General features: G+C 35.0%; 5 protein-coding genes and 2 non-coding genes across 10 annotated transcripts; 3 read left to right on the forward strand and 4 right to left on the reverse strand.

Moving 5' to 3' along the window:
* Nucleotides 1-1,789: 1,789 nt before the first annotated feature.
* PGSIP3 (plant glycogenin-like starch initiation protein 3) lies at nucleotides 1,790-4,808 on the forward strand. 2 transcript variants are annotated; one of them, XM_012216597.4, is made up of 3 exons: nucleotides 1,790-2,231; nucleotides 2,345-2,978; nucleotides 3,695-4,808. In XM_012216597.4, exons 1-3 carry the CDS (start codon nucleotides 2,034-2,036, stop codon nucleotides 4,636-4,638), a joined length of 1,776 nt encoding a protein of 591 aa, XP_012071987.1. In that variant the 5' UTR covers nucleotides 1,790-2,033; the 3' UTR covers nucleotides 4,639-4,808. The 2 variants fall into 2 exon arrangements, with proteins under 2 accessions (XP_012071987.1, XP_020534769.1); XM_020679110.3 differs by having other exon boundaries at nucleotides 2,081-2,236.
* TRNAR-CCU (transfer RNA arginine (anticodon CCU)) lies at nucleotides 3,054-3,126 on the reverse strand. Its single transcript has one exon. It is a non-coding gene; the product is annotated as a tRNA-Arg (tRNA).
* A 6,978-nt stretch (nucleotides 4,809-11,786) lies between the features above and the next one.
* Nucleotides 11,787-17,458, forward strand: LOC105633648 (protein WEAK CHLOROPLAST MOVEMENT UNDER BLUE LIGHT 1). 3 transcript variants are annotated; one of them, XM_012216275.4, is made up of 3 exons: nucleotides 11,787-11,945; nucleotides 13,144-14,011; nucleotides 15,232-17,458. In XM_012216275.4, exons 2-3 carry the CDS (start codon nucleotides 13,175-13,177, stop codon nucleotides 17,101-17,103), a joined length of 2,709 nt encoding a protein of 902 aa, XP_012071665.1. In that variant the 5' UTR covers nucleotides 11,787-11,945; nucleotides 13,144-13,174; the 3' UTR covers nucleotides 17,104-17,458. The 3 variants fall into 3 exon arrangements, with proteins under 3 accessions (XP_012071665.1, XP_012071666.1, XP_020534850.1); XM_012216276.4 differs by lacking the exon at nucleotides 11,787-11,945 and adding an exon at nucleotides 11,952-12,122; XM_020679191.3 differs by lacking the exon at nucleotides 11,787-11,945 and adding an exon at nucleotides 12,984-13,046.
* Nucleotides 17,459-17,697: 239 nt separating this feature from the next.
* Nucleotides 17,698-17,783, forward strand: TRNAY-GUA (transfer RNA tyrosine (anticodon GUA)). The gene is given in 2 exon segments: nucleotides 17,698-17,734; nucleotides 17,748-17,783. It is a non-coding gene; the product is annotated as a tRNA-Tyr (tRNA).
* Nucleotides 17,784-18,145: 362 nt separating this feature from the next.
* Nucleotides 18,146-19,698, reverse strand: LHCA5 (photosystem I light harvesting complex protein 5). Its single transcript, XM_012216274.4, has 6 exons — nucleotides 19,325-19,698; nucleotides 19,112-19,244; nucleotides 18,899-19,011; nucleotides 18,684-18,788; nucleotides 18,515-18,603; nucleotides 18,146-18,424 (listed from the first exon to the last, which is right to left on the reverse strand). The coding sequence occupies exons 1-6, from the start codon at nucleotides 19,543-19,545 to the stop codon at nucleotides 18,291-18,293; spliced, it is 795 nt and encodes a 264-aa protein (XP_012071664.1). The 5' UTR covers nucleotides 19,546-19,698; the 3' UTR covers nucleotides 18,146-18,290.
* Nucleotides 19,699-19,744: 46 nt separating this feature from the next.
* LOC149493441 (Vacuolar import/degradation, Vid27-related protein) lies at nucleotides 19,745-21,499 on the reverse strand. Its single transcript, XM_089725916.1, is given in 7 exon segments — nucleotides 19,745-20,576; nucleotides 20,578-20,740; nucleotides 20,743-20,856; nucleotides 20,859-20,909; nucleotides 20,912-21,213; nucleotides 21,334-21,361; nucleotides 21,475-21,499. Coding segments are annotated over 7 exon segments (756 nt in total). The 3' UTR covers nucleotides 19,745-20,503.
* On the reverse strand, nucleotides 21,312-23,856 carry LOC149493442 (Tetratricopeptide repeat (TPR)-like superfamily protein). Its single transcript, XM_089725969.1, has 2 exons — nucleotides 21,475-23,856; nucleotides 21,312-21,398 (listed from the first exon to the last, which is right to left on the reverse strand). The coding sequence occupies exon 1, from the start codon at nucleotides 23,714-23,716 to the stop codon at nucleotides 21,530-21,532; it is 2,187 nt and encodes a 728-aa protein (XP_089582095.1). The 5' UTR covers nucleotides 23,717-23,856; the 3' UTR covers nucleotides 21,312-21,398; nucleotides 21,475-21,529.
* Between the last annotated feature and the right edge of the window lie 87 nt (nucleotides 23,857-23,943).

The raw sequence follows: 23,943 nt of genomic DNA on the forward strand, positions 1-23,943 counted from the left end.
CTAAAAAAAAGCTATATGACGGTGCACATTTTTCATGATTCTCTGGCTTGTCAACCTCGTACCGGCAATGTTGCTAAATTGATAATTGATTTGGTGGGTATCAAGGAGTAACCTTTTCATGGCATTATTGGAATCACTTTTGACCATCATTCTGCTGTAATCCTTCCATTGCCATTATTATTGTGGGTTCAGTTAGCTACTGTTGGTAGAGACTGTAATTTTGAAGACCTCAATCGCTGCATCAAACTTATTAGTAATTATTACCGATGTTGGTGAGAACAATAGTTATGGCAAGTGCTAAAATGCTTTTATGCCGTGCTCCTTTTTTCCTTCCCTTTGAGTTTTTTTTTTTTTTTTTTCGTGGTTGCTAGTAGTAACTGTAAAAATATAAACCTAGAAACAACGAAATTCTTGACCACCTTCCCAAGAGGGAAGGAAAAAAATGATGCAGATATAGAGAGCCGGCCAATATTCCCAATTAAATAAATATGAGATGGAGTGGAGAAGAGACAAGAAAATTGATTTTCCTTCAGCAGTCGTTGGTTTAAGTATGATTTTAGGGGAAGTGGGAACTTGTATTCATAAAACAAAAGCTGTTCATTAGTGGTGTGGAAGATTTGTTACCATATAGTAAGTTGTGGCATCACTGAGATTTCCAAGTACTTGTGAGTTGTGGCTTCGTACGTCTCTACCATAATGTATATGTATATGTATACTTATTCGATTCAAAGGGGAGTAGAGTTCAAAACAATATAAAAACCAAACAGAGGCTAGTTTAGTATACTCTGCAAAGATCATGAACTAACCAAAATTTGGTAAGATAAAATTTACTATTAATTTAAAATGAAAAGTAAATATCCATTTTGAAACATCTTTGGATACCCAGTATGGTTATGGTAAGAGAGTATTATCTTGATTTATTATGCAGTAAGTTATTATCCTGTCTCAAGATGAACGGGTTAAAAAAATTAACAACCCAACCACCACGCATTCAGCCCCATCATTATTTCTCATTATAATAATCATGATATAATTAATCAATTAATTAGCCAATCTGCCTTATTATATTCAGTGTAATTATCAAATAAAACGACATGTCGAAATTTTTTGATAGTTCACCATACTCTTTGAGTTTTAGTCGTGTAAAACATGATCCCAAATCATTTTGATGAGTTGTTGAATACTGATATCTTACCAAAACCTTTTTCTATTATCATTAATTAAGATTCTGGACATCATAAAAGATAAAAAAAAAAAACATTATTATTGTGATATAAAAAAATTTAAAAACAAACAAATGAAATTCCTAACGGACAACAGCGACATATCATTGCATGTAGGAGGTTGACGGCCCAACCAAGTAGTTGTTGGCGGGGCCTGCTTGGCCTCTAAGCTTGCCTCTTGGAAGATTCTGTAATTACATTCCTAACCCTGCTACCGCTTACCTTTTATTTTTATTTTTTTTAAATTCTATTTTTTTAAAATGTTGATGATTAAGAGAGCGACCTTATTGTTATTTATTATTAATTATTATTTTCTATAGACAGCAACCTTTTTAGGTTTAAAGTTGAGAAGTCAAATGCTAGGAACCATATGTTTATTGGTGGGAAATATATTTTTAGATCAACCAAAAATCGAACAACATTAGTGGTCCAATGTAATTGTTTGAGCCAAATGAAGGGCATATTAGGAATTTGGAAAAGATAAACCTAGAATTATTTGGCACGAACAGTGTTGGAAAGAAGTAAAGCTTTATTTTATCCGGCCTTTTTTGTCTGCAAGGCAACGAAATGAAATGCACTATATAAACGCCACTTGGAGCTCTCCAAATGGTCTCCACCTCCTTAGAGTTTTACACGCACTCTTAATCCTCCAACTACTACGCCCTGAAAATTACTTTAAAAACTGCTAATTAATCTTCATGATTAATTACTGTAAATAAACTTAAAACTGGAGAAGGTGGTTAAGATATATATGTGCTAAGCAAAGTCCCCTTTTGAGGTCTAACACTTTATTTTTAGCTACGGATAAAGATGGCCGAGGGACTCAGCATTCAAAAGATGGTGAAAACCACTCCTTCAAAAGCTCTGGTTATTAGAATCAACTTGATTTTTCTTGCTTTCTTTCTTGTTATTTATGCTGCTCTTCTTCTCCGTCCTTCTTCTTCGGTCTATTTTGATAATGCAGCTTCACTCGTTAGGTGCTCATTGCGCGAATGCCATCATCCCAAGGTAAGGTGAGCCTTATCATTTTTTTTTTTTAATTATTTTTTTCCAAACTAATATGTAATTTCACTTGGCTGGAATGTTAGAACTTATTATAGACATGATCTTGGATTTTGTAGGTGGAAAATGGTGTCAAAATGAAAGCAGTTCTGGAAAAGGCACAAACTGATACACCAAAGCCAAAAGGAAATATGACAAGGATTGAGGTGCCAAGCTTTATGAATAAAATGGGAAGAGGAATGAAAATTGGAATGGTAAATTTTGATGAAAATGATGTTAGTGATTGGAAAATACACGGAGAGACTATAACTATCCAATTTGAAAAAGTATCCGAATATTTTAAATGGGAAGATTTGTTTCCTGAATGGATAGATGAAGAAGAAGAACTTGAAGGAACATCATGTCCAGAGATACCAATGCCAGATTTTAAAGCTTTTAGTGATATGGACGTAATAGTTGCAAAATTGCCATGCAAGTATCCTCAAGAATTGTGGAATAGAGAGGTGCTGAGGCTTCAAGTACATCTTGTCGCAGCAAATTTGGCAGTGAAAAACGGGAGAAGGGGTTGGAATAGGAAGACAAAAGTGGTGTTTTGGAGTAAATGCCGGCCAATGTTGGAGCTGTTCCGATGTAATGACTTGGTGAGACAAGAAGGTGATTGGTGGTTCTATGAGCCAGAGATGTCAAAGCTTGAGCAGAAGGTTTCATTGCCTGTTGGGTCTTGCAAGCTGGCTATGCCTTTGTGGGCTCAAGGTATGTAATTCTTCTTCTAAAATACAGTACATTTTCATTAAATTGTGAAGGAAAAATTATCAAAAAAACAATTAACGCGCCAGGTAGGGGTCGAACCTACGACTTTCTGCTTAGGAAACAGACGCTCTATCCACTGAGCTACAGGCGCTATATATTAATTTTAATGCCAATCAAATTACAAATCAAATAGACATAATCAGTGACAGGCACAGACAGAGACAAAGCAACTAACCTGTGATGGTAAAAGATTTATCTATGTGGACTAATCAACAACTACAGGATAAATTTTTGCTTGCTTAATAATAAACCTATTATAATGATGCTGGTAGTTGTGCTTTAGTTGTCTTTTTATTATTATTTTAAATGTATAGGTACCACTAAACATCATGATTTCTTGGATTTCTTTTAGTTATTATTAGGGAATTAACAAATAACAATCAATTAATAGATAATAGAAAGAAACATTGAAAGTTGAACTCCATATTAGATCATATTGTGAGGGTAAGAATACTTTCATTCTTCATCATCATACAAAAAGTGGTCTTCACGTCAATTTCATTTCTTGCATGCAAATATATTTCAATAAAAAAATGAACTAATTAGTGAAAATGTTCGATGCATTTATATATATAGTTTAAAAGGAAGAATTATTTTATTTTCATATTATTTGTAACAAATTTAAAACAGCATAACAACAAGCATTAATTGATTTACAGGTATTGACAAAGTCTATGACCTCTCAAAGATCAAAAGCACGACAATAAAACCCAAAAGAGAGGCCTACGCTACAGTCCTCCATTCCTCCGAATCCTACGTCTGTGGCGCCATAGCCCTTGCTCAAAGCCTCCGCCAATCCGGCACCAAGCGCGACCTTATCCTTCTCTTGGATAAATCAATCTCCGTGCCCAAGCGCGAGGCTCTTGCTGCAGCCGGGTGGAAGATCCGAATCATTAAAAGAATCCGAAACCCGCGAGCTGAAAAACACTCTTACAACGAATACAACTATAGCAAGTTCAGGTTATGGCAGCTAACAGATTACGACAAAATCATTTTCATAGATGCAGACATTATAGTTTTACGTAATCTCGACATTCTCTTTCACTTTCCTCAAATGTCCGCTACAGGCAACGATATTTGGATCTTTAATTCTGGGATTATGGTTATAGAGCCATCAAATTGCACATTTAAATTATTAATGGACAGACGTAAAGATATTATTTCATATAACGGAGGTGATCAAGGGTTTCTTAATGAAGTTTTTGTTTGGTGGCATAGATTACCAAGAAGAGTAAATTTTTTAAAGAATTTCTGGGCTAATACTACGCTGGAAGCAAGTGTAAAAAATGAGCTATTTGGAGCAGACCCACCAAAAGTTTATTCAATACATTATTTAGGGTTAAAGCCATGGAATTGTTACAGAGATTATGATTGTAATTGGAATATTGGAGATCAAAGGGTTTATGCAAGTGATGTTGCGCATAAAAGATGGTGGAAATTTCACGATGGAATGGACGAGAAGTTGCAGAAATTTTGTGGGTTAACGAAGCAGAGAAGAATAGAGTTGGACTGGGATAGAAAGATGGCTAGAAAAATGGGATTCAGCGATGAGCATTGGAAAATAAACATTACAGATTCTCGACGTAAACATTTGATCGTGTAGATAAATTGTAACAAGATTTTTTATTGTTCTTTTACTATTTTTAACTTTTTACCTAATTTTGTATTTGTATAGAGAGCTATTATTACTATATATGGAATGTTTCTCCATGTAAGTTATATGTGAATAGGTTTCAGTAGATATATATGATATGGAGTACTTTCTCTAGCTAATTACATTTCTTCTTCAAATTAAGCTCATATCTACCAGTTGTGTCTTGCCATGGTGCCAATGCTTTAGCAATTCTTTACTTGTATGATATCCGTACCTTGCTAAATTCATGGAATACAACCCCCATAGGTCATAGTTTATCCATTTCGTCGAACACTTAGTATGCACTTGTCAAAAGAACCTTTCACCCTAAACCTTCTCTCTTTCTTATCCAAAGAGCAATTGATAAACAATTTGATGTCCTTTATGTTATTCATGGACGGCTTCTTTTTGTATTTTTTTTTTTTTTAATATTAAAAAAATGATTCGAACCTAGATCTATTATCAGGTTATCTTGATGTGCATTGCTTTTTGTCAATTAAAATTTGAGATGAAAATTAATTAATTAATTTATTATCCATTGACCCAAAGAATTGGTCATGGGAAACCACGCATTAGGTAAACACATAGGACGATTTTTGGTGACGATATAGGATACTTTTCTTTATTGAAATTAAAAAATTTTCCCCTATTATTGTAAACGAAGAATAGACTTTTTTCCATCACTTATGAGAAAGAAATTAATTAAAATAAACACCTTGATTAAGGCCATACAAGAGCTAACGACTAAAGATTTCGGAGAAAACTATGCCAATACCCCATAGTTTAGTCAACTGTTTGATTTAGGAAGAAGACATTAAGCCTATTAATTACATTAGGTTCAAGAAAATGTATCTTTTTAGTCTTGTATGAGGTTGAAAATTTGAAATCGGACAGGTAAAATATATTATCATTATGTCATGAATTGTCGATTTTAGTGGTAAGCAGCCGAGATACCTGAGTGTTTGATCAATGTTTTATTCTCATTTTCAATTTTAACGCTCCTGAATCAGTATGAACTAATCTAGTGATTGCGGGGACTTATAAAGAATCAAATTGATATTTACGAGTGATAAATTAATTTTCTAATTAAAAGCTATACCATCAGTCAAATGAATTAGTGTTTTGGGAAAACAATCTGTTATTTTGGTTGGCAACAAAATCAAGCTAGGAACTAACTAAGAATATCATAAGATCTATTACAACTTTGAAGTTAAGCTACTGAACTATTTAGATTAAAAGGGGATTAATCAATACGAAAGTAAAATCAATCGCTTACATTACAATTTTTGTACATAACTTGAAGTTTATGCCTCAGCCTAATTAACTAATTTTACTTTCTCTTTTCGAGTTTAGTACAAGAAAATAGTTAACAAAAATTCATCAAACAAGCTGACAACACCAATATAGAAAATTTTTTTTAATATATCAAATCACTGTATATAGAAGCTATAGACAGAGGCAAGAACAAGAAAACGATGGCTTACAAGGCTATAATAATTGTAGATAATAGAAAAAGAAAGGTAGAGGGTAAGTTTGGTTGGAAAAATCTATTTAGGTATACCAACTAGACCATATACAAATATATTTGATATGGAATTTAATTATCGCATGAAAATTAATTAAAATGCAGATACTAATTCATGTAACAGTCGACATATATATAACTCAACAACCATTAGGTTTAGTAATCTTATGGGAGTAGGTAGAGAAAATAGAAATTGATTAAATTAAGTAGTGGATACTTAATGGATAATTAGAATTATCTATGTTTAATTAATTTCTTAATAATGTCATATTCAATTTGCCATTAGCTGCCATTTTCTAGTTGAAATTACTGTGTTTTTGCACGAATATAAAAAGCTATTATCACAACGATTATATCTTTTTGTTCTATTTGGTTTTCATTTGAAGGCATTTTAATTATTAAGCAACAAAGCTTAGTGAAGTGAAGAATGGTTAAGTCACAAATCACAATTAAGGGCATGGCAAGGAGGTTTATGGGCAGGTATAGATGAGGAACATGATGTTTAGGTGATGATCAGCAGTAGGTAAAGATGGTATTTAGTAGGTGAAGGTGAAGAAATCAGTATGAATTTGAATTTCAAGAATCCTTTTATAACCAGAAGTGACACAAAGAATTGCTTTTTTTAAAACAAGAAAGAAAAAGAAATATTCTGCATGTAATTAAAGTTCTAAAATTTTAAAAACAGGCATACATACACTTCATACTATCGAGTAGGCATGCCGGTTCAATGAATCGCCGGTTCCGATTCATTGAACCGCCGGTTTAAGATGTTTAAAATTTTAAACCGGAACCGACCCTTGAGCCTCCGGGTCCGGCACGGTTCTGACACGATTCCGATGAACCGACAGTTCGAATTAAGATTCCGATTAAGTTCTCGTATTACACAAATTTTTAAAAAAATAACAAAATTTTGATTCCAAATTCATAAATAAATAATAATTTTAAAATGAATTGAAAATTATTATTTTCAAATGCTAAGAAAATTAAAAAAACATCAAATGAAGTAAATTTATAAATGGAAAAATTGAGATTAGAAGGAATTTAGAATTGGATGTATGAAAATAAAAAAATAAACAATAGATAAGTTCAATATTAAGGAAAATAAAGCAATAGAAAAAATAATAAACTATGAAAATTTGAGAGAATTTTGATTGAGAATAAGAGTTGAGTTAGGATATAATTGGTTGTGAAAAAAAAAAATCATCAACTCATTATATTTATACATATTTTTCATTTATTAGTTTTCCAAATTGTCCCTTATAACAGAAAAACAACAACTATATTTTTGGATAATTTAGTGAATTATAATAAATAAATAAATGATAAAAAATAATTCAATTTATTTACCAAAAATAAAAAAAAATTAAAAGTCACCTATCAACTAGCTGTTTGTACCATTTTTTTTGTACACATGAAAGTTTTTTTTTTTTACAAATCAACTATTCATGTACCATTTTTTTACAAATTAAGTCAAATTATGTGTACTTTTTTTCACTGCTTTTTATAAATTATGTACTATTGTGTATTTCTCTTTACTATAAATCAAATAAATTACAATCAAATAAAGTGATATAAATTTTTTTATAAAAAATTTTAAGCTACAAAAAATTTTGTTTGTGCATCCGGTTCGAACCGAACCGATTTCGGGCCGGTTCAGGTTCATTTTTTAACATTCACATGTATTTTAACATTCAGTCCGATTTCAGTTCATCTACAGTACGATTCGATTCCGATTAAAACAGAACCGGTGGCCGTGCCTACTATGGAGTACTTCTCTCTAGTATTGAATATTTCATATCATTCTTTTTTTTTTTTTTTTTCAAAATGAAAAACCTCCCTTTTGGAAACAAAAGGCAATCTCAATTTCTTGTGCTTGTAATAAAAAGAAATCAAATCAAGTTTTAATTTCGGATTTGTTAGAGTAAAATTAGTTATTTTTTATAGCTCTTAGCTATTTTAATAACTTGTAGCTGTTAAGTATTTAAGTAATTTTTCATAAAATACTAAAAAGCTAAACTTTCATATCTATGGGTTGTGGCTCAGTTGTCAGCGCAAGCTGGACATGGAGAAAAAGCTCTCGGATTCGATCCACACTAAATACACTTACAAAGAGGGGATGAGGAGCTTTAACTGTAACTAGATCCTAAGCTGGATTAAACAGTCCTAATAATAGAGTCCGGATATTGATGGTTTTCATAAAAAAATTAAACTTATATCAGTTAACTTTTTATAAAAATCATAGAATCAAAACGCCAAAAATCGTTTAAAAAGTTATTACCAAAGACCCGAAGTGACATTATCTTTATCCATAGTCAGCCCAAATCCAATTGAGTACAGGCTTTAAAAATGGGCTGTATGGACTTTTTAAGAGGACTGTACTTTGCACCAAGGTACGAGCTGCAAAATGGACATCATCCAAACTCACCTCTGTTATGTACTGATCCCTTTTCCTTTTGCACTTTCTTTTTTCTGCCAAAGATATATATATATATATATATAGTATGGCATTATCCCATCTTTTATTTAACAGTTAGACGAGCGATTAATCATCTTAGATTCCGATTTTAGAATTCAATCCTGTAATCACTGGAGTAATATTTAATATATTTCAACCATTAGATCAAACTATATTAGATTGTAAATACTATAATTTTTTATACAATTATGATTACAAATTACATCCTAGATTTATTAAAAGACAGTGAGATTCATAAAGAGTTGAAATAGAAATTACAAGTTAAATGGTGAAAAATTTTCTGTCCCGGTAAATGGGTTTGGTTAAGCATCATTTGGTTTTTGTACCTAATTTGAAATAGAGGTAAAAAAAAAATAGAAACTCGAATATGGTTGCCTATAAGAAACAAAACTGGTCCAAATTTAGAGGTAAGGCAATAATGGCCTTCCACGTCTGACTTTCTGCAATTATTTCCAAAATCTTCTATTGGCACTCCAATAAGGTTCACACTTCACAATCACACTGCTACTTCAATTTCCTTTCTTTCAGACAAGTTTGGAGCACAAATTCCAACATGACGTCAGATTCTGAATCCTTTTAGTTGTAACGGAACTGTGAACGTGTCAAGGCTACTTCCGTCATTTCACGCCGTCTGTCTTTTTCGGCCTTGACTTTACCGTTTGTCCGGTGCAGACCTTTCATTTACCAAATTGGCCACACAAGGAAATGATATGGCATGGGTATTTTAGTCTTTTGAGAAAGCTTTTCGTTTCTTTGGGATTTATATCAACGGTGGGGACATTCAGTTTACTTATTTTATTGTTATGAAATTGGGTGGAGGTTCTTTATGCCGTGGATGATTTTTGTAGGCTATAACTTTTCAGAAGATGCTTTGCTTTTTGAGGAAATAAATAAATAAATAATTCCATTAATTATTACAAAACTCTTTTCATTAATTTTTTTATTAAGAACACAACAATTGATATTTATTACAATCACATCAGTGTCGCGCCCCATGCTAAACGACTGCATTATTACATTCTTCTTCCAATGAAAATTGTTTATCAGTTGAGTTCTACCAAAAAAGAAAAAGAAAAAAAGAAAATGGTTTATCAGTTTAGAGATTGTTTAGAAATACAGTAAAATAGGTTTTTTATGGTAGTTTGAGAAATTGAAAGCTTTGTTTTTCCTTTTCGTTAAGAACTAATTTAATATACATAAACTAATGTTTCATTTTAAAAAATAATTCTATCTTTTATATGTGTAAAACAACAATTTCTACGTGAAAAAGTACTTTTATTATTTTTATATTCAATTCTATTATTCAACGTCTTCAAACCGAAGAATATAAGGTTATTAATTAAATCTTTACCTATTTTAATATTTATATTTTTTTTTTTCTGTGTCTGTGAGTTATTTAAGTCCCATGAAGTATTGAGCATTTTCAGGTGCTTGAAAATTTGAAAATTTTATATCGACTCATTGCATATTTCTTAATAACTAGAATGCAATCTGGAAATTTAAAAGGCAAAATATGAAATATTGAAATTGAGATTAATCTTGGAAGAAGTAAAATAAATATTTTAAATTGTTGGAAAACCAAAAATTTTGCATTGACTTGGCTTGCGGTATGTTCTAACTTGAGTAATTGTTAGAAATTTATTCTAGAAGATTAAATGGAGGAATGTGAAATAGAGATTAATCATTTTGTTTCGTTTATAACTTTAACAATTGAAATACAAACACATACCTGAATATTTTGCTAATTAAATCAAAATTCATTTCAATAACTCTAATATTCTCCAAGTTTGGGTGTTGCATATTTGTTAAACCATTTTTTTTTTTTTCAAAATTTCAAAATCAAAAGATATACAACAAGACATACTTATTTATAAATGATATGCAAAAATGGTAATATTCTGTACGAAATCATTTATGGTAAGACATATAAAAAGTGTTAGAATTTTATGCAACACCCTTTATTAAGTGTTCATTTTGAACAAAAAATTATGATTTTTAAGCACCTTTATCTAGTAGAAAACACAGACAAAAAAAAAAAAAAAAAGGAATAGAAAGAAGAAAGAAAAACGAAAAAGAAGAAAGGAAACAAACCTACCTCGCTGAGCAAAGAAGAAAGCAATAGTAGGAAAGAAGAGAAAAACGAAAAAGAAAACAAGAAAGAAATAAGAAAAGAAGAAATCGACCAAAGAAAATACAGACAGAAAAAAAATAATACAAGGAAGAAACAAAAAAGGAAATAAAAAAGAAACAAAACTCAGCTGCCTCGCTGAGCAAAGAACAAAGAAAACACAGAAAAGAGACAGAAAAGAAAAAGAAAGTAAACGAAAGAAAAAACAAAAAAAACACAAAAATCACACCATCCAAGCTCAAACCCACGTATCGCATCTACAATCACAGCCCGCCAACCAACTCAGAACAAAAATGTGAAAACACAGCTGCATGAATCCGCCTGGCTAGAGGGGCACAAAAGTGAACGGTGCAGTGATCAGTATTCACCCCAACCTCCTTTAGTGTTTTATAATTTTTTTGTTATAATATAAATAAAAGTTAATAGATTTAAGTATTTATATTAATTAATTTTCAAATATTGAAGTAGTGAAGCTACCTAGTGAAGAAGGCCCTTTGAAAAAAAAATACATGAAATTTTCAGTCTTAACAGTTTGCACCCTTAATTCTAAATTTTGGTCATCTATTTTAATTTATATCCATCTGTTCTTCATTTCATTCTCTTAAATCTTCAAAATAGAGTGTAAGCTTTTATGAATCATCCAAAAAAATGCCATCTAATTAATAACTATCCACAAAGTCTAGTTCTTATTTACACTCGCTCATCGTTGGCAATGACAAACTGGATAAACCCAAGGTTCCTATTTTTTTGTTTTCCGACCATCCGAGTTGAGGTTTAGAACAGGAAATAAAAAATAAAAAATAAAGAATAAAAAAGGAGAAAAGGTCGACAAAGAACAAAAGACTAGGTGAGGTAAGATTAGCTGCCTGCGACGCCATTGGTTGGTGGTCTTTTTTCCTTTTTATTTTTAATAAAAAATAATGATTTTTTATTTTTCCATAAAAAACCACCACCAGTACTATTCTGCCACTGCTAATTTCCACCCTCAATCAATTCTTCGGCCATAAAAAATAAGTACAAAAGAACAAAGAAAGTAAGAAGCAGAAAATTTATATTTAAAAAAATAAAAAAAGAGAAGGAAAAATCTAATCTTGAAGAAGAGAAAGAGAAAGCTTACACATGGATCTAGTCTGTGAGACTGAAACGAGGTAGGCTCCAGCCCACGCACGTGTTTTCTTTCTCTCCGTTTTTCGCTCTTCCTGTTCCTATTTTTAGCTCCTTACTAATTTTCTATTTCTTCACAATATATTTTCTCCTAATTTCAACATAGATCCTTAATTTCGTTCTTTTTTCTCTCCTCCTTTTTTTCTTTCTGGATAATCCTGGTATGTATGTTTCTCTCTCTGTCTCTCCTTCTCCTTTTTTCTTTTTTTTTCTCTTTTTTAATGTGTTGATTGAGGTAGAAACAGCTTCATTTGCTTAGGTTTGGAATTCAATTATATGCACTTTGATTCTCGTTTTTGTTGTGTTTTGAAGATACTGGACATGAATTCTGGGAATTTGAAATCTCTACGTTGACTTTCATTTCTTAAAACTGGCCAACAGTTTTTTGGGAATTCATAAATGAAGCTTTAGTTCAGTGATTTAGATTTATTGGTTAAATTCAGTTACAGGTGATTTCGCATTATGCTCGTGAGCAAATTATTAATCAACAGGCATCTATGGTGGCTATTTCAGTTTTGATATTTGTATTATTTTTACTAACAATTTTAAGCGATCAAATGTAGGATTAATGGAATTCTGAATCATTATTTTGCTTATCTTTGAGGTTATTATTTCTTAATTGACTAATTTACAACCAAAAATCTTTGCTTTCGTGTGATTTGGCTGGGAATTGGGTGAGGGATGGTAGAAAGATGTATGCTCGTGTTTTTAAAGTTATTTCTGGTCTTATTTATTGCAAATCATAATTAGACAATTTAGTTTCTTGCTGTAAGATGTTCCAAATGTGTGAACAAAGAGAATGCACATAGCCCAGTTTTTAATAGATGATACTAGAATTGTACATTGCATTGTAATCATTAACTCCTTTGTTTTCATCTAATTCGTCACCCGTATCAACCTTGATGATCCTTATTTTCTGTTGGGAGACTTAATTTGGCTCATTAGTGAAATATCCGATTGAGGTTTCTTGTATTTGGATCCAATCTTTCCTTAACAGGAGCTTGATGGAAATTAAATAAAATGATTAGTGATGCCAGCTTCAATATTTGGTTGCACATTCCAATTTTGCATTTTACATAGTTTTGGTATGACTTCCTAAATTGATGCTGCTGAACTTCTTTGTGAGATTATTGGCTCATCTTTTTTCTAATTAAGATTTTGTTTCTTATGGTTTTCTAACAGGAGTGGGACCCCTAACTAAATCTTTTATCTGATGGAGGATGTAAAAGTTGCTGAAGTTATGCCTCCACCAGAGCCTTCGTCATCCTCTCAAGATAATAATCATTCTCATACTCAAGGCTCAATAAGCTCAATTACTAATGGAAAGGTGGAGCCCGACAGTACGTTATCAATAATGGAGAATTCTAATTCTGCACCTGTCAAAGGTGTTTTAGATAGCGCTGTTCTAGGCCAAGCTCAGCCTCTCGCAGCAGAAAATTCAGGTCAAAACCAACTTCTTCCAATAGAAGATATGGCGTCAACTTCATCAGTTGATATGATAGAGACAAACGTTGAAGGTTTAGTCAAGGAAGGTTCAAAAAGTGAAGTGACACAAGATATCTCTAAGGCACAAGAATCTCAAGAAAAAGTTGACATGATTCAGGTATCTTCAAATGGGCAATACCAAGAGAAAACTTTACCCATTCAAGCTTCTGCTAATGAACTGAAATGTCATGAAAAAAGTGAACCCATGCAAAATTCCTCCGACATACAGCAATCTGAAGATAATTGTGTTGATAGTCCCCTCATTCATATAGATGACGTGATACCTGTTGCTTACTCGCCTGATACAGGCTTGCAATCTCATGAGCTTGATTTGCCTCACGTAAATGTCAAAGTGCAGACAGAAGTATCTGCCACTCCCTATGGAAAAGTTGCAGCTCCTATTGTGAAAGCATCATCATCGTCCACATTACCTAAAGATGTGAAGCAGGGAGACATAAGTAGAGGTCTTATTGATACAAGACCACCTATTGAATCGGTTAAAGAAGCTGTTTCCAAGTTTGGGGGAATTGTAGATTGGAAAGCCCACAAAATCCAAACTGTTGAGGTACATATGATATGCTGTTATTGTTAATATCAACGTTGTTACATTTCTTCACAATAATACCTTTTATAGGCACAATTTCACCAAATACTCGTCAATGGTTTTGGTAATAAGCAGGAAGATATATTTTTGCTTCCATACCTTTCTTGCTTTTTATGCAAAGCAGGAAGTCTTAGTGTGTCAGATAGATATTTAATTGTGAATTTATTTCTAACAGTATTAATGATTGTGGTTAGTGGTGGTTTTGGGGAAGAAATGAATGTTATTTGATGGTAGCTTATAGGCGCCGCTAGAAGTAGGAGCCCAAAGAAATTTGTCCCGTAGTCAATCCTCTGCTGAGTTTTGACTTTTCCATAAATGGGTTGGAAAATATATGTACTGAGAAGAGTCGTTAAAAATAATAAACAGGAATCACGTTAATAACAAAGGATTGTTGAAAAGGGCTTTTTTAATAACTGGAATGTGGATACATGAAATAGGCTTTGGCGAGGGGGCAGAGCATCTGAGATATGAGCTTGATGTACCAATAGAAGGAAAGTAATTCTATATTGTCTATGATCAATTAAGATAATCAAGTGGAATTTTAAGCTTGCAACGTGTGGAATGCCTTAATTTCAGCTGGGGTGGAGAAGCTTGTTAGTTGTTTGGATAGTGGCTACAGTGGTTTGAAGTTATTTGTGATAGAAACTGTTGTTCACTGATGTGATGATAGTATATAAGGAAAGTCCATTACATATACTTTTGAAAGAAAAAATATTAACCACTTTGAAGAAAGCAAATCTTTTTGACATCTGTTCCTGAAATTAATCTTGTTGCCAGTATTGTGCACTGGTGAGATATTTATAGCATCTATATCAGGAAAAGCAAAGACATCCTTTTGAAGGAAAACAGTTCACTTCTTCACCAGAACAAATATTTTGATTTCTTTTCTAAAATTATTCTTGACCTAATGACTCTGAAATGTTCCTTTACGTGCTTGTTTTCAAGATTATGTCACTCTTTACTTGTTCAGAACAATGGTTTATGTGCAATTGAATTTTTTCATTAAGTACTTCTTTCAAAGTATTGCTAGAGTGCCTGGAAAGCAGAAGGCTTTCTTTCCTGGGAATTTGTGCAGAACCAGGATTTTAGTCATTCATCTGCTTCCGCTCATTGCTTTTTTTCTTTTTTTGTTTGTGCCAATATCATATACTAACTAATACATTTCTTTGCTGACTCCATAGAGACGCAAGCTAGTGGAACAAGAGCTAGAGAAGGTACAGGAAGAAATGCCCGAGTTTAGGCAACGGTCAGAGGATGCTGAACTGGCAAAACTCCAAGTTCTTAAGGAGTTGGACAGTACTAAAAGACTTATCGAAGAGCTAAAACTCAACCTGGAGAGGGCTCAAACAGAAGAGCATCAGGCAAAACAGGATTCCGAACTTGCTAAGCTCAGGGTAGAAGAACTAGAGCAGGGGATTGCTGATGAAGCTAGTGTTGCTGCCAAGGCTCAGCTTGAGGTTGCTAAAGCCAGGCATGCAGCTGCACTTTCAGAGCTTCAAGCTGTTAATGCTGAGTTGGCAACAATGCGGAAAGAATATGCTTCTTTGATTGCTGAGAAAGATGAAGCTGTGAAGAAAGCTGAAGAGGCTGTTTCTGCAGCGAAGGAAGTTGAGAAGACAGTGGAGGAACTGACAATTGAGCTCATTGCTACTAAAGAATCTTTAGAGTCTGCACATGCTGCGCATTTGGAGGCAGAAGAGCAAAGAATAGGAGCAGCCATGGCCAGAGAGCAGGATTCCCTCTATTGGGAAAAGGAACTGAAGCAGGCAGAAGAGGAGCTACAGAGACTTAACCAACAAATCCTTTTATCAAAGGATATGAAATCAAAACTAGACGCTGCTTCAGCTTTGCTACTTGATCTGAAAGCTGAGTTAGCAGCTTATATGGAATCTCAATTAAAGGAGGAAACTGGTGAAGGAAACACAAAAGATAAGCAAGAGGCACCTGAGAGAAGAACTCACACTGAGATACAGGCAGCAGTGGCTTCAGCAAAGAAGGAACTTGAAGAGGTGAAGTTAAATATAGAGAAAGCAAATGATGAAGTGAACTGCTTGAAGGTGGCTGCCACATCACTGCAAGTGGAACTCGAGAAAGAAAAAGCGTCTCTTGCTACAATGAGGCAAAGAGAAGGAATGGCATCTATAGCAGTTTCTTCAATTGAAGCTGAGCTGGATAATACTAGGTCGGAAATAGCTTTTGTTCAGATGAAAGAGAAAGAAGCAAAAGAGAAGATGATGGAGTTGCCCAAGCAACTGCAGCAAGCAGCACAAGCAGCTGATGAGGCCAAGCAACAAGCTCAATTGGCTCGTGAAGAGCTGCGCAAGGCAAGGGAAGAAGCAGAACAAGCAAAGGCTGGAGCAAGTACAATGGAGAGCAGATTGATTGCAGCTCAAAAAGAAATAGAGGCTGCTAAGGCTTCTGAAAAATTGGCTTTAGCAGCTATTAAAGCATTGCAAGAGAGTGAATCAGCTCAAAGCAACAAGGAGACAGACTCACCGGCTGGTATAACGCTTTCTTTAGAGGAGTACTACGAGTTAAGCAAACAAGCTCATGATGCAGAGGAACAGGCCAACACAAGAGTGGCAGCTGCAATATCTCAAATTGAGTTAGCTAAAGAATCTGAATTGGAAACTGCAAAGAAGTTGGAAGAAGTGAATCAAGAGATGGCTGCAAGAAGGGAGGCACTAAAAATTGCACTGGACAAGGCTGAGAAGGCCAAGGAAGGTAAGTTGGGTGTAGAACAGGAGTTGAGGAGGTGGAGAGCTGAACATGAGCTAAAACGAAAGAGTGGTGAACCTGGGGAAGGAGTTGCTAACCCTGTTAAAAGCCCAAGGGCGAGCTTTGAAAAAGACAAAGAAGCTAACCTCAACAAAATTCCGGATGCCTCAGGTGAGCATGTATCGATTCCAAAAGCGCATGTAACGGAAACTAGCACTGAAACTGAATCATCCCCAGAAGGGAAGAGCCATAAGAAGAAAAAGAAATCATTTTTCCCGCGGTTTTGGATGTTTTTGGGAAGGAAAAAGACACATCATGCATCCAAGACAGGGTAGGAATTCATTGAACCAGAACAGAAGGCGCTGCTTTAGTAGCTGTTTCTGCCTCTATTGGGCATTTTTGTTCACATTGACCATAAAAGGTGGATATGATCATACAAAGTTTTTCCTCGAATGTAAATGTTAATTAATTTGTGTATGATAAGTTGGTTGCATTATATATTTTTTTCTCACAGATAAGAAGTGGTCGATTAGGTTTGGTGGGATATTTGATATTTTTTAGTGTTTGGCTGGGAAAGAACATAATAAGTTATTTCTGTATTGTATAGGTTTGTGACATTCAAACATCAGGTCGACTCATTGTAAAGGTTTGAGATTGGTTTAATGAAAGATTTTGGTTTTCTTTTCCCCATTTGTTTGCATAGTACCATGTATGATTTTCCTCATATTTTGTGTCTCTGGACATGGTTGAAAGGCTAAGGCTTTAAAATTTAAACCTGCTATTTGTGAGCACTTTGCAGCGTAATTGAATGAAGCCCGGCACTCGAGAAGTTCAGAATTTTTCATGTCTAGCAGAGTGGCACGCATCCATATGTTTAATATAAGAATTTCCACATTACATAATCAGAATATTGAGATCAATGACCAAAACCGACCTTAGCTCAGTTGGTAGAGCGGAGGACTGTAGTATGACAGCTGAAATCCTTAGGTCGCTGGTTCGAATCCGGCAGGTCGGATTGTTCTTTTTCTTTTTCTTTTCCCTTTGGAATAGTAAATTTATTGAAGTTCTTTTTTCTTTTTTTTCAATAAAAAATTGAATGTTGTAAATGATATTATAGAAAGCAAAAAGTTTTGGATTGCTGTTTAAATATTTTGTAACTTTTACGGCTTACATATAAAAGAATTCACCTTAAAAACGAACTTTTCGACAAGATGCTCTTTCCCTACGACAGCTCAAGTAGCAGATATCAAATGCACAATTATAGAAAAAGAAAGAAAGCCAATGAAGCTGTAATTAAATTTACATTTCAACATTTCTGAAATCTTAAACCTGTTTTCTTTAAATTCTTAAAAGATTAAAATAAACACGAGATGCACGTAAGGTAATAGTTGATTTCGCAGATTCAGATGAAAATTGGAAGTAAGAAAGTTCAACTACAATCCAGGAACAGTGCCTAGAATCTTGTTATAATTGATAACTGCATAAATAATTACATTTCATATATAATATTTAAGAAGCTCAGTTAGTTAGCGAGTGTCTGAACGATGGTATTGTGCCAGGGACTCGAGAGGTGCTTAACAAGGTTATCAATGGGACCTGCATGAGTAACAGCTGCTTGCACAAAGATTCCCAGCATTGCTACCATTGCAAGCCGTCCTGGATGCAACGGACCATTTTGTTAATGAAATGAACATTTGAAAGAGAGACTTGAGCCCAAAAAAAAAAAATCCAAAAAAAAAAAATTACCATTTTTTATCTCTTTAAGCTTCCAGTTATGAGCTTTTTTGATGTCCTTAGCCAGGCCAAGAGGGTTTAGTAGTGGACCTCCCGGATAGCTGTTTATTTTGTTGTATAAATTGTTAATAAAAAGTCCATATTCCATATAAATATAACTCTGAAGTGATAGAATTGCTACCCAGGTTCCAAGCCTTGTAGTGCAGCTTCCATTCCAAAGAAGGATCCCTCTTTGGCCTGAGATCCAGGGCTAACAAAATCCATGTACCTTCTTGTCTCAGCATATCTGCACCAAGGAGGAGGAAAAAAGAAAAAAGAAAAAAGACCAGAGTTTTTGTTCTTGTACTATACTTAATCAACAATAGAAGAAGGAGAAAAAAAAAAAATCAAATTTACCCCATTAAGAGCAGTTGAACAAAGAGCAATGTTCGTGTGCTTGCAAATTCGAATTTTACTGCACCTGCTTCATACCAAACTGGCAATTGGCGTATTCCAGTTACACGTAGAAGCTGCAGCATAGTATAGTAGTAAACTATTATTAATTCTTCAAATTAGCAAATTTAGATCCAAATTGCAGCGCCATGGAAGAAGAAGAAGAAGAAAGGTTACGTCAGTGAAAAGAATTCCAGCAACTCCAAGCATTGCAAAGCGAGCATGAACCAGCTCTGCCTGTACATACCACTTCAAGCTTTCTGGATCCTCTCCAAGCCCAAGTGGGTCAAACCCGTAGTCTCCGGGCAAACTTAATTCCAGAAAACCATTTATAAATAAGACAAAACAAAGTTTTATATATCTGGAGATAGAGAGAGTAATGGGGCTCACGTTCCATCAAGATATGGAGGAGGGTCAAGCCCTGGAAGCCAAGTGGGTCGTTGCTGGGCACGAACCACAGCTCGTCTATAAGATGGACTGCTTCCTGTTTTAGGGGGCCAAAATGTATGCACGGCTCCTAATGACGACTTGGATATATTCTTTGAGGTGAAGCACAAAGAAGATGAAGAACAAGGCTGCGCAAGCAATGCTCTTCCCATTGCAAGGGCCATTTTCTTTTTTCTTAATCTATCAGCAAATCCCTAACTCAAGGCCTGCACAAAGAACACGTATTCAACTACCAGCCAAAGTTGGAACTTATCTTTTACATGAAATATATGCTACATAACACTATAAGATGGCCCCACCAGATCCCAATTGGCTCTGAGGTGTATTAACAAATTAAACTAATTGCTTCTTTGAGAAATAATAAAAAATAAAAAATGCAGTCATCAAATAACTAGCAATTACGTAGAAGTCTTATGCAACTTAATACAGATGGTCATCGTCCTTCCCTTACGATAAGAAGCTTATCTTGGTTAAACAACAATGTAAATTACAATCAGAAAGTTTAACACAGATCATTTGAATCCCATCCCGAATGACGCAGAGAAGGGTCGAGGGCATCTTCATATCATGTCATCGCCTACTGGATATGACTCTCATAGACGTAGCAATCACCGGAGGGGCCTCAGGAGAATCAGTGATACAAAGTTGCAAACTTGTCTTGCAGGAAACGGCCGTCAATAGTGGAATCATCCTTCGAGACTATCTTATAGCAACAGCATCTCTTCAGGCGCTCTTGATTATGGTAGCACTTGTGTCCAATTTAGGACAGGGTACTAGCAGTTGCAAGATTCTGAAGTATCCCATTTCAATCACGCATATCCCACCTACAAAGCCTATTATTGTCTAATCCCAAAAGTGAAGATCCTAAAGGATCCAACTGAGCCCCCTTGCTATCATTTACAATGTCCCTCGTATTAATATCAGTTCCATCCTTCTCAAATCTCCACTGTGTGACAACCTTCTTAAGTTACTTAGTTCCAATGTGAAGCTGCTGCAAACCTGCAATATGTTTCCCTTCGGCAATTGGACCATAAGTAACATGTTAGTTTCATCACAAATAAGAAGTCACCTCTTAGGAGCCAAATGTGCCAGATTTAAACCACTCCTATGGTTCTTAACAACCTAAATCCCCAAATCACCTACCAAGAAACTATCATCCAATCTTCTTAAGAAACTATCTTCTGAATCTTCCCACAGAATCATCAGCCTTTTCAAGGTTAAGCCATCCACTAAAATCTTTCCCGTAAACCTTAATCTTATTGGCTTCATTGGACTTAAACCCATAAGTATTCTCGAACAAACAATCCTGATACTTATTAACCAAAATCCCATAAATCTCAGCACTAAAGAATTTCATACCCAAACTCCTTGAGCAACAAATTCAACGCGATATTGTTCCTTAAAAGTCTTCAATTGCATATCAGCAGCAATTTTTAACTCTTTAACTTCATTACTAATCTTCAATACCCACCAGATTCCTCTTCAGACACCAATTCTGACTCCAAATATTCATCTTTGTGGCTGCTGATTTGAATGTCTTAAAGAAGGAAAGAGAAGTGAGCTTCTCCAATGTGACCCATTTGGCCTTGGGAGTATTCCCGACAATGTGGGAGTAGAGCTTGACAGCATTTTCCAATTGAGGTTTTCGAGTGGCGAGGTTGCTGCAGATGGGCATTTTCGCTTGGGGCCTTGAGGTTGACCTCAACATCATCGAGAGAGGGGTTTTAGGTATGTGCCCAGAGGATGATTTCTCCAGTGTTTCAAAGCTTTTGTCTTCAGTTTTTTCTTGGTACTTCATGTCAGAATTGAGAATCCGATAAGAGCTCTTCAGGCTGTTAATAAAATTATCAACATTAAGAAATATATGGGAAATGAAAAGGCTTGTGTAATTTATGAAGACCTAAATTTGTGAATCTCTTATAGAACTAACCATTTCCTTGACTCAATCTAACTTCGAAAGGACATAGAATTGAGTAGAGTCTTCAAAAGAGATGAATAGTTCAAAACTATGAGATTCCTGTTTGACAAATGTGTACAAATAAGAGTGGTCCATATATATATATATCCTAAAAATAAAGTATATGAGATATTACCTGAAATGAGGTTTACTGTTGACATAAGCGATATGGGCAGAGGTTCAAGGAGTCATTATAAAAACATAAGCTGCAAAGAATTTGTGTTAGCAATAAATGCATCATCGTATAAGTTAGTACTCATTTCTTCCAATGAAGCCACCTCAATTTGGCTAACTCCTGAGATGCCATCCCCTCCTGCACCTCTCATCATCTCCCTTACCCTTGCTACATCATCCCACCTCCCAGTAACCGCATAAAGATTTGACATCAAAATGTAAAGGCCACTGTTTCTGTAATCCAACAAATATAATTTCTTGGCCAAGGATTCCCCAAGCTTGACCTCTTGGTGGATACAACAAGCGCTGAGCAAAGCACCCCACACAGCAGAATCAGGCTTAGTCTTCATATTCTTGATAAATGACAATGCTTCCTCAAATAAACCTGCACGAGCAAGGAGACCAACCATGCATGCGCAGTGTTGCAAAGTTGGCAACATACCAAATTCTTCTGTCATCATCCGGAAGTACCGTCTCCCTTCACTAACAAAACCTCCATGGGAGCAAGCAGCTAAAACTCCTAAAAACGTGATGTTATCAGGTATTACCTGTTGCCCCTGCATTTCAGAGTAACAAGTTAGAGCCTTATTTTCAAAGCCATACCAACTATAGCCTGAGATCATTGTGTTCCACGTAGCTAGACATGGATCATCGATGTCCTTGAATACTCTTTCTGCTTGGACTATGCTTCCACACTTGGTATACATGTCTATAAGAGCAGTTCCAACAAAATCTTCAACTTCTAGTTTGTTCCTGAGGATGTAGTTGTGAAGTCTCTGACCAAATCGCAAGTACCCAAGTTGAGAACAACTAGACAGTAAACTAGCAACGGTAATGGCATCTGGATTATGTCCATACATCTTCATTTGACAGAACAATTCCATGGCCTCACTTGCTCTTCCAGCTTGAACACAACCAGATATCATTGAATTCCAACTGATCAATGGTTTTTCATGCATTTCAGAAAACAAAGAGAATAGAGCTTCTACGTCTTTGAACTTAGAATACATGCTAATTAGTCCATTTGCAACCAAATTATGGGTGTCCAGTCCACCCTTTAATGCGTAACCATGAAAAGCATGCCCAATGCTCATGTGAGCAGGATCAGCAATCCCATGAAGGATACTAACCATAGCGACTGAATCTAGTTTCATGTCTAACTGCTGCATTCGAGCAAACCATTCAACAACCAAACCCAAATTTCCTGTCTCAGCATAGCTGCAAATGATTGCAGTTAAGCAAACCAAATTTTTTTGTGGCAAAGACCAATAAAGCAGTTCTGCAGATTCTGTACTTCCACATCTTGCATATATACAAACCAATGACGTAATTACTGATGCATCATTGATAAGACCCGTTTTGATGGCATAACAATGTGCAGATTCTGGGTTAGCATTTGCTGAGAGAAGACTCATAATGGTAACAGGATTGATTTCCACACCTGCCTCAATCATTTGCTTGAATACAAGCATTGCCTCATCAAAGAAACCATTTTGGCCATAAGCACCTATCATTGTGTTCCAAGAAACCACATTTTTATCCCCCATTTCCTGAAACAGTAGTTCTGCACCTTCCAAATCTCCACATTTAGCATACATCGAAGTAAGTGCATTTTTCACTTGAGAATCCAAATCAAGTCCAGACTTGATCCCAAACCCATGGATGGACTTCCCTTGAAACACCAACTCACGCTGTCCACAAGATGGAGCCAAAGCAACTAATGTGGTTTGACGAGGGCAGAAACCCTCTCGAAGCATCCGAATAAAAAGCCGAAATGCCTCAAAATCATATCCATTTCGCGAATACCCACAAATCAAAGCATTCCAAGATACGGTGTCTCTATCACGCATATAATCAAATACATTACGAGCGTCATTTACACAGCCCAATTTCATGCACAAATCAAGAAGAGAAGTATTTACATAGACAAATTGGTCAAGTCCCAATTTTATCAAGTGGGTTTGGATTTGAATGGCTTCTGATTTTGCATTTAGTGGATTTGAAACTGATAGTGACGAAGCAACAGAGGATTTAAGAAGTAAAGAGAACGTGAGGTCATTTGGGTTTACATTGGAACGTAATAATTGGCGAAAAAGAAGCACCGATGATTTTTGGTTTCTGGATTCAATGTAAGATTTGAGCAGAGAGTGAAAAAGAGAGAGATTTGGTTTTGAAGGCCGAACTGATGAGGAGGCCAAGTTCATGCTATAAGACTTCTTGGCGCGAATTTATTCCTAGAACGATCATCCACTTTTTTTTTGAAAAAGTGGTCGGGGGAACTTTTCCCAGTAGTTAAAAGAAAACTTTCCTGTTGCGAGGAAAACTCCCCTTCCCAATATAAAAAGATGAAAAATATTTCTCCAGCATGTTTTTTTGAGGCGTTTGTCTACCAGAATTCCACCCTGCTATTTTAAAATAGTTAAGATTTTCA

Source organism: Jatropha curcas, chromosome 9 (genome assembly GCF_041381405.1).
Source record: "Jatropha curcas cultivar XTBG-Jc1 chromosome 9, XTBG_Jcur_1.0, whole genome shotgun sequence".
Taxonomy (NCBI): domain Eukaryota; kingdom Viridiplantae; phylum Streptophyta; class Magnoliopsida; order Malpighiales; family Euphorbiaceae; genus Jatropha; species Jatropha curcas.

Bases quoted from the DNA above. Each gene is read 5' to 3' on its own strand.
- LOC105633648 (XM_012216275.4), top strand. From the start codon at position 13,175: ATGGAGGATGTAAAAGTTGCTGAAGTTATGCCTCCACCAGAGCCTTCG. The intron at 14,012-15,231 runs GTACATATGATA...CTGACTCCATAG, and splicing joins ACAAAATCCAAACTGTTGAG to AGACGCAAGCTAGTGGAACA.
- PGSIP3 (XM_012216597.4), top strand. From the start codon at position 2,034: ATGGCCGAGGGACTCAGCATTCAAAAGATGGTGAAAACCACTCCTTCA. The intron at 2,232-2,344 runs GTAAGGTGAGCC...TGGATTTTGTAG, and splicing joins GCGAATGCCATCATCCCAAG to GTGGAAAATGGTGTCAAAAT. The intron at 2,979-3,694 runs GTATGTAATTCT...ATTGATTTACAG, and splicing joins TATGCCTTTGTGGGCTCAAG to GTATTGACAAAGTCTATGAC.
- LOC149493442 (XM_089725969.1), bottom strand. From the start codon at position 23,716: ATGAACTTGGCCTCCTCATCAGTTCGGCCTTCAAAACCAAATCTCTCT.
- LHCA5 (XM_012216274.4), bottom strand. From the start codon at position 19,545: ATGGCCCTTGCAATGGGAAGAGCATTGCTTGCGCAGCCTTGTTCTTCA. The intron at 19,245-19,324 runs GTGAGCCCCATT...TCTGGAATTAAG, and splicing joins CCTCCATATCTTGATGGAAC to TTTGCCCGGAGACTACGGGT. The intron at 18,425-18,514 runs GTAATTTTTTTT...CGTTGCATCCAG, and splicing joins GCTTAAAGAGATAAAAAATG to GACGGCTTGCAATGGTAGCA.